Genomic DNA, 16987 nt, shown 5'->3' on the forward strand with positions numbered 1-16987 from the left:
TATTGAGCATTGTTGTACTAATTTGCATATTTTATTCTAGTAATTACAGAGACATTATTCCGTGGTCGCAAACTGACAGGGATCTAAGACTTCTTATTTTTCAGGCTGTTTGGATAATAAATATCTATACATGGTAAAAATAATTATAATGAACATTTTATAACAATCAGTACATAGTACTAAAAAGAGGACCTCAAAAGTTCGTGGAATTATATCTATTTGCCAAGTTTTACTGAAATTGGTTACCGGAAAGTACGCGAAACCGGATTCATCCCCTAGTTTGCCACCCTTAGAGGTGGAATATTTTCTTCAAATTTAAGTGGAACTAACACTGAGGTTACCTCTTTCCAACAAAAAAAGAATCGTAGGAACCTCCTCCTTTTTGAAGTCGGTTAAAATAGATAACAAATCATAACATTGTCTTTGTAACATTTGTCATGATAACAAATGTCATGAATAAAAATTGTAATGGTATGTACTTTTGTGTGGACTCGCACGTGTAATGCACCTACCTACCACTTCCACTGATATTCTGAATTGGCTAGTTCAGACATGTGCCTTATATAGTATACGGTATAAATAATAGACACTCCTTTTCAGATTATCGATTTAGAATACAAAATGTTATTTGACTCAATGGAGCTATTTTGTGCTACAATCGGTACCTACACAATGTTGCGATTTCCCCACCTCCATCATCTCCAAAAAAAAAAACAATGTTATTCGATAAAAATCGCCATACTTCCAAGATAAAAGATAAGAGCAAGAAGGTATTATTGTGATTGTAGCAATTTGATTGCATCGTTCTTGTGTTTATAATTTTTGTAATTTTGTTGCCAGTGACTGATAAGTTTTATAAGTCAAATAGTGATAAATTTACGAGATAAAAATATATTTATACAAAATTATACAAATAAATAATCTAACATTATGTACATTTATTATTTCAAGCCGTGGCTGAATAAAGTCCAGTGCTGCATTGAAAGTAATTATTGCCGGCTGCGTTGGAGGCTTGTGATTGGCCAGCCGTGGAGGCCTGACCGGGTGTGGCAAAACGTGTTGTATGTACATTTACTCCGTTGCTAAAGGTCACTCGTTAGCTAAGGTACGCTGATTTAACAAAAAATGACCACCACGAATTTTGTTTACTAATATTTAATTGTCAAACATTATTTTTCATGACAATCTGCGTCATTTGTGATGTCAACGCGAACACATTTTTTGCATTTTACTACATCCAGGTCGTCAATACTTAATTAACTTTTAAATAAAATGTTTTAACATGACAATAGATTCTACGCAACTTAGTTCTGTTTTCATTATCATGTTAGGAAATGTTATTGGGTATTTGGCAGGCGATAATATTCTTAATATTTGCAAAATTAATTGGAACAAAATGCTACCGCTAACAATGTTGTGTCATGAGTTTTTATCCGAGACATATGTACGTGTCAAAAGTCACAAACTAAATCGTTTTCCCAATGATTTTTCATTTATCCAGCTTCCTTACTGTACGTCATTTTTAGCTAAATATTAAATAGACAAATTATATGTGAAACAGCAAGAATAATTATTACATAGATAATTATAATGATAATTATCAAAGAAATTAAATGTCTTGATAATTTTGAATCCTGTTTTTTAGTATTACGCAAGGTTGTTGTTAGAAATTAACGGAAGTAACTTGGATTACTACCTTACATACGAGAATTCGATAGCCGAAGGCTAGAATGTTGGTCAAAGTATGACCATGACATCATCGCCTCATATTTTCTTCTTGTGTAGGTAGCCGGTAAAACAGGACATGTCTTTTCGCAGACGTCGGTATGAATTTTTATGTCAGCAGGATGTTTAATTTCGAACAAAGATATATCGAAAACTTAGAATCGTCAGACTACTACTACTTTGTTCAAATTAGTACAAACTAGTATGTATGTTAACGCGTATGTCATACGCACACTACCCAATGTGTCATTTCTTGGATGTTATTTAAACGACAATGAGTTACAAGCTTGCAAAAAAATCAACATAATAATTTTGAACTTAAGTTATGGTCCGTCGAACAAAACTAGGTACATCTATTATTTGTCGACTTTGGTAGACCGAACAGATTCATGTATACAACCTTCACATTAAATTTCAGAGCAATAAAAATGGCGCCGGTATTTCATACGACCTAGATCTAGATATGTTGTTTGTTTAGGCATTGTTCTTAATTGTTATTAGCTACATTTTTGTACTAGTTTAGCAGACTATATTCGAATATTTGTTGTATATTCTACACATCTTATTTGAGAATGCAATCACATTTTATTAAATTGCGAATATTGAAATTTAAATCTCAAAAACAGCAAAGATTTAAGTATTACTTAAACAGAGTCCTGTCTCTAACTTTGAAAATAACTTTTGTGTGTACTTCATATAATGTCAGGTTAATATAGGTTAAGAAAATTAATACCTAATGGCTAAAACCCTATTAAGAAAACATGGTGTTGACAAGAACAGAGTGACTTTTTTAGCGTTGTACGTCAAGAGTCTCTGAGTTATTGAGGCAAGAAAATCAATGGAACGCCAAATTAGCTGTTCCCAGTAAGTAAACACATTATTAGTTCTTTGTATGTAGTAAAAAACTAAAACGATTTTATGGAACATGTTGTTGTTTCTGGGTTAGTAAAATCACAATCTCACCTAATGGTGGCAATGTAATATGCTATATTACGTGTAGACAGAAGATATTATACTCTTCATTGTTGTCCGCATTAGATAGGGTGAAGTAAAACGTTTCGGGCATGTAGGTGGTAGGTATATTTACCACATAAGGGTGTGATTCCTGTTCACGTCAGGTTTCCCAGAGACGGAAAGTTGAAGGTAAAACTAATTACACAATTTCCAAATTACTGATTAATTGGTAACTTGCAGCCCACGTTCGAGATTCTGCATTTGTTCATCGGTAAAACTATTTCCAATAGGCAGGGAAGGCCCTACCCGGTAGGGCACTGGCAGCTGCAATTTAACATTGAGCTTGAACAGACTATAAAGTATTAAGCACAGCCATTTGGGTCGGGTGCACGAAAGGAGCCTCGCCGTACGACGTACTATTCATATTTTGTATGTCTGGCGCACCCTAGGCAACAATCACAAAACAATTAGCAATAACCTTACACCGATTGGCAAGTTCTTTCACCACGATGGCAAACATGTGCCACATTTCAGGACTGCAAGTCTATGCTATCGATAGGATAAGAAGAAGAAGCCGATTATCCCAACAGCAGCAGTTTCCTACTTATGTCTAATTCACTCTGCATCGCGATTTCGATATAGAGCCTGGAGATAAAGTGATAAAAAGTACGCTGAAGCTCACAAACATTGACTTCATCATCATCATCATCACGTGATCATAGAGGCTATACAGCTACTAGACAATACAAATGTGGTACGTAGACTACAAAGAACTAAACCTTTTGAGGTAGTGTAGTTATGTTATAGTGAATAAAATAAATATTAGTGCCAGAGTTAATATGAACACATAAACGACGACGTGTCCTTCCCTTAACTAATATTAAAAGATATTTTGTCAATGGACAATTTCTTTATATTTGAGTTAGTTGTTTATAGGAAATTCTGTAAAATTAAAATTGCTCATTAGTCTTGTAAAATGGCTAGATTATAATTAGTTATAAGGTTTTATTTTGCTTCATTACAAATGAAAACAAACCTTCATTGTTAAAAATATGTTCATTATTATGCTTTGTTGCCTCTTTTCAGTACCGGAAATATTTATCAATAGGTAGGCCGGCCCTTATTTTGGTAAGGATTTTGATAAGCCTCTGTTTACTCGTGGTTCAAAAATACAAGTCATCAAACGATATGTGCATTAAGCAGTTTTTCATGCATGTTCAATGTTATTGTGCATTGAATATACTGTATACTAATACAGTAATATTTATATGACTTTGCTGGCTTTAAATTTAAGTTTGCTAACAATTTAATTTTACTTCTCACACAGTGCAGTCTCAATCTTTTTTATATTTTTGCTTTTTCGAATTAAATCCGTGAGCCAGCTTTTAGTAAATACGTAAAAATATGTCCTCGTGTTTATTTTTTAAACAAATCCAAAGCCTATCCACACTGCGCTATTCACGCGCGATCCGATTCCCATTTTCTTCGCGGCTTCGCGTCGCGTTCGCGGCTCGTTCCCAATGTTGTCGGTATTTTGTCCCGTGACAATGGTTTCGTGAAGCGACTCAGTTGCCGATGAGTAAATGCCGCGGACGCTTGTGTTTTTGTTTTTATTGTTGACGATTTGAACGTGCTTAAAATGGCCGTGGATTGGAGAAATGAACTGGAACTGTCGTTTTTAGATTGTTCTAGCGTTTGTTTTTAATAACTTTTTTCTTTAGAAAAGCGTAATTATAAATCGCCAAAGCGCAAAGTAGGCCCACAGCAGCAACAGCAACTTCGGCGCCAACTTCGTCAAGCGCGCGACCTGTACTGTGAACCAGGCGCGAACCTCTTGTGTAGAACTGTGGCAGTTTTTGCCGCGATCCGCACCGCGATTCGCGCTGTGATTTCGCGCGTGAATCGTGTGCGAGTGTGGAGAGGCCTTAACAGATTTGTAACCTACCGATAACGTAACTTAAACAAACCTTCAGACTTTTATCGGTTGAAATCCTCTAAGGTTATTTTCTGTGTTACCCACTACTAATTATCGTATAGTTACGTCGCATGAAGAGGTCACACTTCAAGATTGATTCATTTATATATAGTTCGAGAGAGAAAATGATGATAAAAAATCCTTTTATCAGCATCGCCGTGGTCTTTGAGCGATTACCTTCGTCATTCATCATTTCAGAAAGATTAATCAACCAAGGTGATTAAAATTTACATGACTCCCAGTCACCTTGGTTGTGATGCACGCAAAGTACTAATACAACGATTTGTTACAGAATACCCATTTAAACAAACAATAACTTATAATATTTGCTTTATCGATCAACTATTTCTATTTGATAGCATCAAACAGCACTATTGAGGCGTAAAGATCAGGTCACTCGATGGATGTGCGTCTACACTAATTCAATGTTTTCAACTGTATATTATTGATTTGACATTGGTATTGTCGATCGTGATGAATTGCTACGCAGTACTTTACTACTACAATACTGTACCACTGAAGGCTGACGAGTTTCTTTTTAACCCTGAAATGATGACTCTATTGTTGACATTTGACATCAATATTCGTATTGTTAGTACCTAGAACGTAATTATTTCGATCCCTCCTACGTAAAGAATCGTGAGCCCAAATTCACATCTTAAAAGGGAAACATTTTAATGCAGGGTTCGAAGTGATAATTTTATCATGAGAATTATCACGATAATTGTCTTGATAAATATACCTTGATAGGGTTTGATTTAAATTGATGGAGAGCTGCATTGTGACAATATTAGAGTATATATAAAATGTATAAATAAATAAAATCGGCTTTATTTCACATGCAAAATACATAAATTACAAACAATAAATTATAGAAAATTTCATAATTGTTTTATGACTTTTTTAATTGTTTGATTCCTTCGTAACTGTTGGTAAGTCAACAGTTTAAAAATTAGTGTAATACAATACTTAAGGTAAGTACACTTTTCATCATTATGAAAATATAGGTAAATATATTTTCAGAATGTAGTGTAATGGAAAAAATGGAAAGGTACCTTTGTATGACTTTTAGTAAATTTACTGTGTACATTGGTACCTTCTGTAAAACAAAACATTAATTCAAAACTAAAAAGGTTTCATTTACGAAGAATTACACCATTTTTAAAAGTTTTAAGCATAGATAAGGTAACAGGTTTTCTAAATAATTTATAAGTTACAAATCGATATGCTTATTCATCAAATGTATGTAGTAAGGTCATTTGAATAATAAATCTGGCGTGATATAATTATACAAATGACAATGAATAGGCTCATGTTTGAAATACTACTCTGCATAAATGTTACACTAACGGCGATGTAAATCGCAAAATTTTGTCTAATTGGTTGTTATTATATAGAAGAAATTTGCCATAGAAAATAATAAAAGTAAGAAAAAGGACAAAGAAAATAAAGAAGAAAGAAAAGTTATAGGATTGGTTAGCCTACTAAGTTGCCAGGAGCCATTCTTCCAAGACACCGGCTGTAAAGCCTTCGTACACCGCACTGGATATCTTTTCTTTTTTTTATCATACCATAATAAAGGGACGAACAAGTGCTCCTGGTGGTAAGCGACACGCATGTCCTGCCTTGCAGTGCCGCTCAGAGCTTTAAACCGCAGATATTCAAGGGGCACTGCCACTGCGCCCGCCACCTTGAGACATAAGATGAAAGTCCCATGTGCCTGTAATTTCACCACCACACTAGACCTTCAAAACCGAAACGCAGTAATGGTCACATTACTGTTTGGCAGTACAAGGTAAGGCGGCTGTACTTGCCTGGACGAACTCTTTCACAAGGAGCTCTACTACTATACTATCTCTCTCTCTTTTTCTCGTATTTCCTGATGGCATGACTCTGTTCATGAGCCACAGGTGGAGGAACTACATGTGGCTTTTCAGCATGTTGTTATGGTCGAGCCCTTCAAGCTAAAAATAATTGACATTCAATAAAACTTAATGGTAACAATATTTGGTGGATATCAACAATCTTGTCTACGTATTATAACTGACATGAAAGTTAAGTTATTCATATAAATAATTATATCTCATAACATACTCATAACATAACATAATAATCTTGTGAACAAGGAATACTACTTGTTCACAAGATTTTTTTCAATCGAGTCTGTTGACGAACCAGGACAACGGTTTGCACTGTGGACGCTGGACGATAAGGTCCCGGGTTCGACTCCGGGTAGGACCAATTTAGGATAACCTAGTTTTCTGAATTGGTTCTGGTGTTCTGCGTAGTGCCTCGCAGTGAATAATACAGAAAATTCTCTAGTTTGAGACCACGTAATTAGAGTGGTTAAGAGCCACTCAGAGCTTCAAATCACAAAGACCTAAGGGGCAAGGCCAGTGCACCCATCACTACAAGACGTAAGTTGACAAGTCCCATGTGCCCGTAATTTCACCAGCACCCTTACCCTTCCAAACTGGAACGCAGTAATGCTCACATTACTACGTGGTGGCAGTAATAGGTATAAGGTGGCAGTACTTCCCTGGACGAACTCTTTCACAAGGAGCTCTATACATTTAACAGCAGAAAATTACAGGCACATGGGACTTGTCAACTGATGTTTCAAGGCGACCGACGCAGCGGCAGTAACCCTAACATCTTTGCGATATAAAGCGCTGGGTGGCACTGCAACTGTTATGGATAGGCGTGTCGCTTACTACCAGGTGCACGACTTGTTTTTTCCGTCACTTGGTATTATAAAATAAACACTTTTCGTAAATATTGGTGAAGTAATAAAAAAAATAGTAATTGAGAAATGCACAATTTATTATATTCTTTAGTAGTTTTCATAATTCTATATCGGTAATATCATTGTTCATTTAACAAAGGATTATTTTTGTTTCACGAACTTTATTGTTCTTAAAGCCATACTAATATAAAACTGTCCTTATGTTTAAAAAAAAGTAGGTTACAAATGAATTATATACGTAAAATCCTGAACTGAAAAAAAATGTGAACTTATTATACCTACTGCAATGAAGAAATAATAGAATGACAAAATAAAAGTATAAAAATACGGACATACGTTAGCCTCGATTCCAAAACTCGTCACCAGTGGACCCCCCAGAATTTGATCTAGGTGGCGAACCCGTACAAGACCATTATTCATTTAATTCGTAGTGGAGCCTTCTGAGACGTCGTGCTATTACGATAAACTAATCTTCAGTTTGAAGTATACCTAGATACGAATTGGCATCCGATCTCGAGGATTGAAATCCCTGTTTTTCTGTAAACTGGGTAGTAGTTAGGTATGGGGGGTATCTTCTCACTACATGTAGTTTGGTGTGCAAGTAACAGTTAAACGTTATTTCATACGGCGTAGACTCCGAACGTCAATGGCTGTTTCTACTGCACAAGGGTAGCACTCTCCCCATTTAATTTCTTCTCGATCGTTTGTATAAAACGATCTGCTTCTCAGTTTGTAGCAGGGTGATAAGGGGCTGAAGTTATGTGGACGATTCTGTTTGATGTTAAGAATTGATAGTCAGATTTAAAAAAAATACAAAAGTAGTCTTGTTATGCTATATTCTGGCCAATTGTACCAAAATTTACTCTCTATGCATATTGATGGCTTTAGCATATGTAATGTATTATGTTTGTATTTATTAAATCTATTGATTCTTACTTAGTAAAGAAACGTAAGTCGTAATAGTTACAACGGAATGCAAGTAACTCGACATACTAATTATGTATGTAAGCCACGTGTAACTCGACGACTCGCTATATTTAGACGGGTCTAAAGAAATCGCAGCTCAGTGAGACAACATTTTAATGCCTCATTTTTCATTCATTTCCAAACATTGTTCGAAAATAAGCTTTGTGTCATTATGAAGTTATGAACCAAAAGGTACGCAGAATTTAAAGCACAGACTGAAAAAAGTTAATCGTTTTTATTCCTCCTAAATTGCGTTTAGAAATTCAAATTCAAATCATGTTTATTTCATAGGTAAGCAAATTACACTTGAAGTAGTCATATTAATTAAGCTCTACTGCTCATATTAATTAAATTCTACTGCTCATTCGTAAAGGCGGCTTCCCACGACCCGTCTCTCCACGGGCCGTGCGGCGCGAGCTGGCGCCAACGCGCCGTGGGAAGCGAGACGTCCGAGCGCGCCCGTGGTCGTCCGTAGTTGCCTGTTTTTGGATTTGTCACGCGTTGGTAACTTGAAAAGCGCGAGCTCGCGCTACGCGCCGTGGTAGGAGATGCGTCCGGGTGCGCCCGTTGTCACCCGTGGCGGTCAGTTAAGATCTGCAGAGTGTCGTTAACTTCTTCTTCAAAGGCGCGAGAGTGCGAACCGGAGTGGCGCGTGCGCGCGCGTTTCGAGTTCATGGTGTTCACACATTCAAAATCCTTGCAAAGGTCGCAGAATACACAGAACATCGTTATCAATTATCAATGTTAGAATATATCTCTTTATTTGCATGAAAAAGGTAACGAATTATCAAGATAAACTGGATTATAAGTATTTTCGAAAATTAAATTCAGTCAAGAAGTAGAAAAAAAATAACATTCAAAGCCAAAAACACTTTTAATCTAACAAGAATATACAAACTTACTTAGACGTTTTACAAATGAGATTGCACCTTCCCATTATTTTTCATTTACTTGCCCATGCGTTGTATGGACCACTCTTGCTGGCACAACGGGCAACGGTTATTCTGTTTCACCCATAGAGACATGCAGCAGAAATGGAAGCTGTGGTTGCATTCGCCCCACACTACCACGCAATCTTGTTTACCATAGGAATCTTTCTTGCTTTCGCCTTGACAACGAAGGCAGGCATCTGAAAAGAACACATGTGTATTAGATCAGAGAAAGAACTATTTTATCACTTAAATTCGGGCAGCAACTTATAACACACTAAACAATTCGTTAATAATTCAGTTATTAAATTCTGTACACAAAGCAATATACTTTCGTTTAAAAGTACAGTTCGAGAAAAGTAATATCGTTTCTTAGGGTCGTATTCTAGAACTCTACTCAATGCTCAAGTCAGGATTTGAGTATGGTTTAAAGCACTCGAAATCATACTCAAGTACCTGCCATTAGGGTCGTATTTCCAGTGCTTGTGTTTCCTTTGATTTTGTTTATGTTGAGAAATTAAAAATATTGTATATAAAATTTTGAAATTCTGATCCTTTTGGGTTACTGAGAAATTTTAGAATAAAGATGACAAGCGTCACACGCTTGGGACTGTGGAAGGAAAAGCGTACATGCCAGTTGCGACCGTAGAGCAGAAGCTGGCTATGAGGCGTAAATCGTGACAGAGAGTAGGTCGTAAGGTAGTCGGTTATTAGGATTGAGAATTAAGTAACATAAATTATGCTCACAGCCCTACCAGTCTACGCCAGATTTAAATAACCCGGTTTTGCCACCCTGTCAAAACCAAATGGTAAACAGTCCGTCTTATATACAAAATGGTTATTAAATTCACAATAACATACGACAAATAAGCATACGTACTTGCAAAAGCCAACAGGTAAAAGTTAAGAAAGTACGAATGGTTTAGTCTTAGAAAACTAACCAACTGCGCAAGAATTAACTCCGTCCATTCTCCGAATAAACCGTCTCTGTGACCGAATAGTTTCCATCCTCGTCTGCTACGCAGTAGTCCCGAGTTCGATTTCCGGGCCGGGAGAAATATTTGTATGGCCTACAATTATTTCTCTCGTGAGTTTAGGTGTAATTTGTGGTGTCTATGTGTGAGTCCATAGCACCCGCGACACAGAGGTTGGGATTATTATTAACTAAACTGAAGAAAAGAAACATACAAGAGATATTGGAGGAGAAAATCACTAAACCGATAAAATATTCGAGGCTTCGCCACTTAAGCACGTCCACAGAAGGAAAGATTTCACACTCACACGCATCACGAAAACTAAGGAATACAAAACAATTTCCCCTGAACGAGTACCTTAAGCCAAATAAGTTTCATTAAATAAACAAGCTGAGCGTTCCCAACTTCGTATCAAAGAGTTATTTCATCGTCATTGTGGACATTTCACATGCCAATAAAAGAATGTCACGGTTGTTACATTTGTTTGACTTACGAGTGTAGGGTCTACAATATGACTTGTCTACCTCTCGGTATTTCAAGTCCCTAACCTTTTCGAGAATAAGAAATCGGAAATAAAAAAAGAAAATCAAGGTCGCTAATATACTTCTACGATTTTTTTGCTAGTATTTAGATCAAAATCCACGAATAGTGTAGACAACAATCATCCATTTGATACACAATAAAATAAATCGTATTAGCCATTGATCATAACAAATAGAATTTCAAATATTGTAATTTATTATACCAAAAAGATGAGAGAATCTGTGATGTCTTTCTACAGAGCGTACCAAGGTTAGGTTGGGTCATAAAATAATAAAAAAACTAAAGAATCGGCCAATGATTTGTGATCAACGGTTTGTTTACACGTGGTTTGAAAGTTTTCTAAAACAAACCTTTGTCGCAACAACCGAATGCTCAACACTGCAATTGTAAGAAAACAAATGTAATATGTAATATATTATAGTGCCACTATAAAATAACGTCACCATTTACGTAGGAATTAAATTAATTAAGAGCTGTTGGTTTCACGAGGCGATAAGGCAAATAATGGGGAAAACAAAAAAGTATTGCAAGTGGCAATAGACGTTAAAAAATAAAGTAAGTGAATTGTTAACAACATCAATTGTGACACAAACACAACGCAAAGAAATAAGAAATAACATTATACGGGCTTCTAATTAGTTCGATAAGTAAACTGTAGCAAAATGAGGAAGACTAATATTAGTTAAGATATGCAATGCAATCAGTAATTGTGTGGCCATGATCACGCAGTATTGTTGTAGCTAATTCCTCCATGTAATAATGTTAATAATTCGCCGAGTCCTTCCTCTAGGCCGTGCTCATACGGGTCTATAAATTATTTATATGAAAATCCTCCGTTCCGACAAATGCGAAATTTATGCGCTTCAGCGCTTACCTACGATAAAGTTATGGTTTTATCGTTATCAACGTTTCCATCGAAAGCTTTCTACAATTCATGTAAAAGTAATGCCAGTTTTATCTAATAATATGAGATTACTGTGTATCTGATAATTAAGTACATAGCATAATATGACGTGACTCTCTACATGTATGTGATCGTAACGGAGAGCGGAAGGAGCGTAAAATTTGTAATTTTTCCATGATCACCTTGCAAAAAATTTGGAGCATTAGCTTTCGAGACTTTCTACGCAGTTGTAATCAGCAGGTTAGATAAACAACATATTTCGTTAATTATGAATATTAATATGCAAGCGCCGGATACTTGTCAAATTCTCGAAAGACACGTTGGTTTGGTTTCCCCCCTTGCGACAAACTCGCTAAAACTTTTTCATAAAGTTTTGCTTCAGCTATCAAACTTCCCCAATACAGCGACCCCTTTCGTAGAATTTAGCGCAATTCATTCAACACATATGCAAAGTAATCTGAAATAGATGCTCAGCGCATTTAGTTTCATGTTTCTATTTAACTTTTCAGTTTTTAACCCACCACCTGCACATTCATTCATTATACCTATTGATTTGTCTAGCTTACTGTTCTTTATGTTATTAGTATTACATACCTAAAGTTTTCAACCAGAAGTTTAACTACTTGTAATCGCAACATTTACTTTACCTATATTCATGCGCAACAGCACGAAAGATTGATGATGTCCTGCAGGATACACGATGACTGAATTGGTATGCACTTCTGTTATACCGGTACTTTTGACAAAAATACAAGATACAATTATTTGAAGATCCCAACGAAGGACTAAACCCCAGAGAGGTCCGAGTCTTCACTGATGGATCTAAAACAAACTCAGGAACAGGTACTGGGGTATTCTCAGAAGACCTCAATATCAGGATATCAGAACCGCTTAGTGACCACAACACAGTATTCCAGGCTGAATGTATGGGCATCAAGTTGGCGGCAGAAGCAATCATAGCGAGAAGAGTAAAGAACTACTCCATTCGAATACTCTCCGGCAGCATGTCAGTACTTCAAGCACTGAATAGCTATAACATAAACTCAGGGCTCATTTACGAATGCCATCAAGCACTCATGGAGGTATGTATACAAAACCACGTAACTCTTCAGTGGATTAAAGGACACAGCGGCTCACGTGGCAATGATGCAGCAGATGAACTAGCCAGGAAAGGGTCGGAGACGGACGCTGTAGGACCAGAACCGATAGTGTCCCTCCCCTGCCAATGGTCCAGAACAACTATACACAAAGGTACAAAATCTTCACATAATAATACATGGACCACCCTTACGGTTTGTAGACAGGCGAGGGAAGCACTCCCAACGCTCAATGCCAGTCTATCTCGAATACTAATTAAACTTAAAAGGCAAGAGCTTCGCACTCTAACTGCCGCCCTAACGGGTCATGGTCCATACAATAAACACCTTGGACCCTGCACCCACCACACGCAAAATAGGCGCTTTGTCGTCGAGTTGCGGATACCAGCCCGTTGCACCAAGTACCAAGTATACCGGTACTAAAGATGAGAGGTGTGGTACGTGAAAAATATTTTGACCAATGCAATGTCTAATAATAATAAATCTCAAGGAAGCGGTGGAGCCGCCCGCCCACAATCAAGATCAATCACAGATGTCTGCGTCACGCAAATTGCAACTCTAATAGCGTCCAATTTGCAATGTCAACTTCTATTCAATCAACTTTTGTATAAGTGTAGTCTTGTTTGCGTCATCAAAACAATGAGGTATTTACTTTACTAAAATGCATGTTGTAGTTTATAAAGAGCCAGTAAAATTTTATATAGGTAGGTAATTTTCCAGAGATTTAAGCACTGAATATGGTATCCAAATATATATTGTATATGGGTGATTTTTATGATGTCATAAACATTTTAGTACATATAGCGATAATTTTTATAACACTCGTACTCGTACTACATGAACTCATTGGTTAAACATTGGTACTGAAAAACTTTATCTTTAGGAATACAATTTTTGTGCTCAAGCGCAATTTATGTTGACCAGATTTTAACTAGCCAGCTGTTTATAAAACGACATCGCTTTTGCTAATATTGGGAATGTGTTATGTTTGTACGATTATACAAATTTACTCAGGGCAGGGTGGAGTTAGAAAAACAGAAATTAAGAAATAGGTAAATACCATTATTTTCTCAAGTAGAAAGTTTTACTTTAAATCCAAAAACATGTTTTTAAGTGGTATTTCACCAAAAGTACCAGTAAAATATATATAAAATAATATTTATATAACACATCAAAAATAAATTTGTAGGCATTGATATAATTGTAAGTCAATGTTTGTAGGATTATTTTCTTAATGCATATGCAAAGACTGATGTGATTCTGTAATTAAAACTATGATCAACGTGTCGCACTAAAATTTTCCGAACATGCCATGTTCATCGTATAGGCAAACAATTATGTCACCAAACAAACAACTAGAGTCATTCTTGTTGACATTAAATGAACTTGTGTGCGTATATTTTGCTTAAACTATTATCATACCATTGTTTTGTGACATTTTCCGTGACTATTGCTGTAAAACATACCAGAAAGAAAACGCGAAAGATTGCTTTCTAATGCTTCGTTTATTGAATAATTATACTCCTTATTAATTTACAATTATTACCCTGCTTTCAGTCATACATATCGGACCAATAATTTTATTAAATTGATCATACTTCGTGTTTATGCTTTAAAAAAAATACAGTAACAGGAAAAGTAGGACACGATAAAAAACAAATGTAAATGTCGTTTCTAGACATAAAGGGTCTCATCGAGCGCTTTGTAGTAAAATTTTGTTGATTATCAATATTTCAATTTGTCTATTTTATTTCCCCGATACATTCGTGTCACTAACTACTTAATTACAGACTGAATGATTCTAATAACAGATCGATATATTTATTGCGAAAAGGTCATCAAACTGAAATTAAATACCGTAAAGAAATGTATAGTGCTGTCTGTGGTACGTACGAAAATAGACAACACACATACGGTACACATAAAATTTAAATTTCGAATCATACTAAATTAGAATCTTGAAGGCAAGTCTTGTTTGAAAGAACTAAGTAAACGTTGGGCTAATTACATAATAATGTTAGATTTTATTTTGTGGAAACTTCTACAGATTTCAATCCTAATTCTCTCGAAGATATACGAGTGCCAAAATCCTGACCACGTGTTGGTACGGGTGAATGATCTTTCTGCGTAAATATAGACTTGGCTAGTAAACATTGTAGTCAACTCTGTTGCATTTGGTGACCCACAGTCTACTTTAGAATGTATTTAAAGGAACAGAAAAGTGGCGATCGTTTTTAATGCTGCTATTCTATAATACGTGGGTGCTCCCACGTGTTTATTCGTAAAAGTAAACACATGATTTTCATTCTCTATTGTTCGTGCCCTAGACAGCAAAGTAGACGTTTGTCAACACAAGTGACGGTCGATAAGATCACAAATCAGACAGCATAAGTAGGTTGCAATGAGAAGAAAAAGATTAAAATGCATGGAAATGCACGGTCGTACATCAAGTTGTGGCCCGTAAACATATTTCTGAGTTACAGTTAAAAATAATTGAAGGTTTTTGCTACTTGCGCCAAGCCGTCGCCACACCGACCTAGCAGACGACAGAGGCGCGGGCGCAGAAACCTGGCGCCACGGCGGACAGTTCAGGCTTGCATGCATGAGCAACTTTCGGGCTTATGACTTGAAATACAAATACTTGACTAATGAAAACAAACGTTTCCAATGAAAATAAAGTAAAGTAGTCACTATTTAAACAGTAAATAAATAAACTTAAAAAAGTGTAGTTTATGAAAATAGAACTTTTTTAAATTGCTGCTCATACGCTAAGGTAAATAGAGAAAATTTCTGCTAGCTAATTTTCGCAGTTAACTTTGAAAGCTGAACTATTACTTGAAATTACAAGATAATTAGTAGGTAATATTGCAGTGATACAGCGGTCACGTATCACCTATACATGCGCTTACAGCTTGCGCGTGTGACGAGGCGCCGTGATTAACACACCCGCACCGCGTCGTGGTAATAACGTAGAAGTGAGTGTGCGTTGTGTTAAAATTACAAAATCTTGAGAGAGTGTGAGTACGTCATATATGCCAAACCTTTAGGAAAACATTAAGTGATTCTTGGTTATTCCTGGTGATTCAATTTTCATATGATGCAAAGGTCTTACGAGCTATCATCCTTCATCTCTATAAATGTTTTCAGATGCTTAGTTTTGTGCATATCTTAATGTACTTATTTGTTTTCCTTTCACGGTGAAACAGTAATTTATTTGAAGGAATGTATAAATTCCATAGAAGCGTTATATAATTACACTTAAGGGAATATTGAATATACGATAAATTATTTTAATAAAATTTTTCGTAGGTATTAGTTTTAAAGAAATGTTTGTGATCTCTGCTACTACCGGCGAACCGTGGGAGAACGCACTTTTCTTCCAGTACTTTTCCATCGGAACCTTGGCGCATAATGTATTTCGGAATCGACGAATATACGTTCGACTCTCTCACGCACGTTTGTTCGCAATGATCGCTTACGTGTGTGGTGAGACGGTCGATTTTAGGCACTTAATCAACGACCTAGGCAACTTACACTTGTGCACTTCAATAGATATTTCGGTGCCGCACACAGAGTGTGGCGCTTCAAACCCATTAAATAATTAGTGATACAAGCTAAACATTTTGTAGATTACCTGCATATTGCACTAAAATTATTACTGAAAGTTTTATTATTAATACGACAACATTAAGACAAGAAATTTTTGCATTGGTGTGTAAAAGTAGAAATTCTTAATAAGCATTCTGGTCTGTGACTGTGGCGCCACGATCAGACCATGTCGCGTGATCGATGTCGCTTGCTAGCTGTTTACACGTCTTTTCGAAAGGCTTTAACTTTAATATAAATATATCACGTAAGGACTTCCTTTTCCGTCAACAGTACTTAAGCTTGTTATGTCAAATAGTTGTTTTTAATTACCATTACATATTTTTACTATAAGTTTTATGGAAATGTTTGTGCGTGATGATAAGACTAGCAATTTTAGGATCCCCCATTATTTACCCAATCGTAAATAAAACGAAAGAAAAACAATAATACAATGAATGGTTATAGTATATCTGAGATAATATTCGAAAGCCGGGAACAATGTTCAACGATTTAGTCTCTTGTGTTAATTTGGTATATTATTATTGATACCGATAAAGTTTTCAGTTTTCTGTCGATAAAAGCATCC

At 36.1% G+C, this 16987-nt stretch overlaps 1 protein-coding gene across 2 annotated transcripts in view; it reads right to left on the minus strand.

The window, feature by feature from the left end:
• Positions 1-7513: 7513 nt before the first annotated feature.
• The window catches only part of LOC113230461 (RING-box protein 2), a 53846-nt gene continuing 44372 nt past the window's right edge, over positions 7514-16987 (minus strand). The window contains exons 2-3 of one of the 2 annotated variants that reach the window (XM_026464403.1): positions 9269-9495; positions 7514-8960 (exon numbers count right to left, since the gene is read on the minus strand). In XM_026464403.1, the coding sequence (XP_026320188.1) occupies positions 9314-9495 (182 nt within the window). In that variant the 3' untranslated portion in view covers positions 7514-8960; positions 9269-9313. Of the gene's footprint in view, positions 8961-9192; positions 9496-16987 lie in introns of those variants that run through there. The other variant, XM_026464402.1, reaches the window with a different exon arrangement.

This window comes from Hyposmocoma kahamanoa, unplaced genomic scaffold (genome assembly GCF_003589595.1).
Source record: "Hyposmocoma kahamanoa isolate Upper Pololo Valley unplaced genomic scaffold, ASM358959v1 63, whole genome shotgun sequence".
In the NCBI taxonomy this organism is placed as follows: Eukaryota; Metazoa; Arthropoda; class Insecta; order Lepidoptera; family Cosmopterigidae; genus Hyposmocoma; species Hyposmocoma kahamanoa.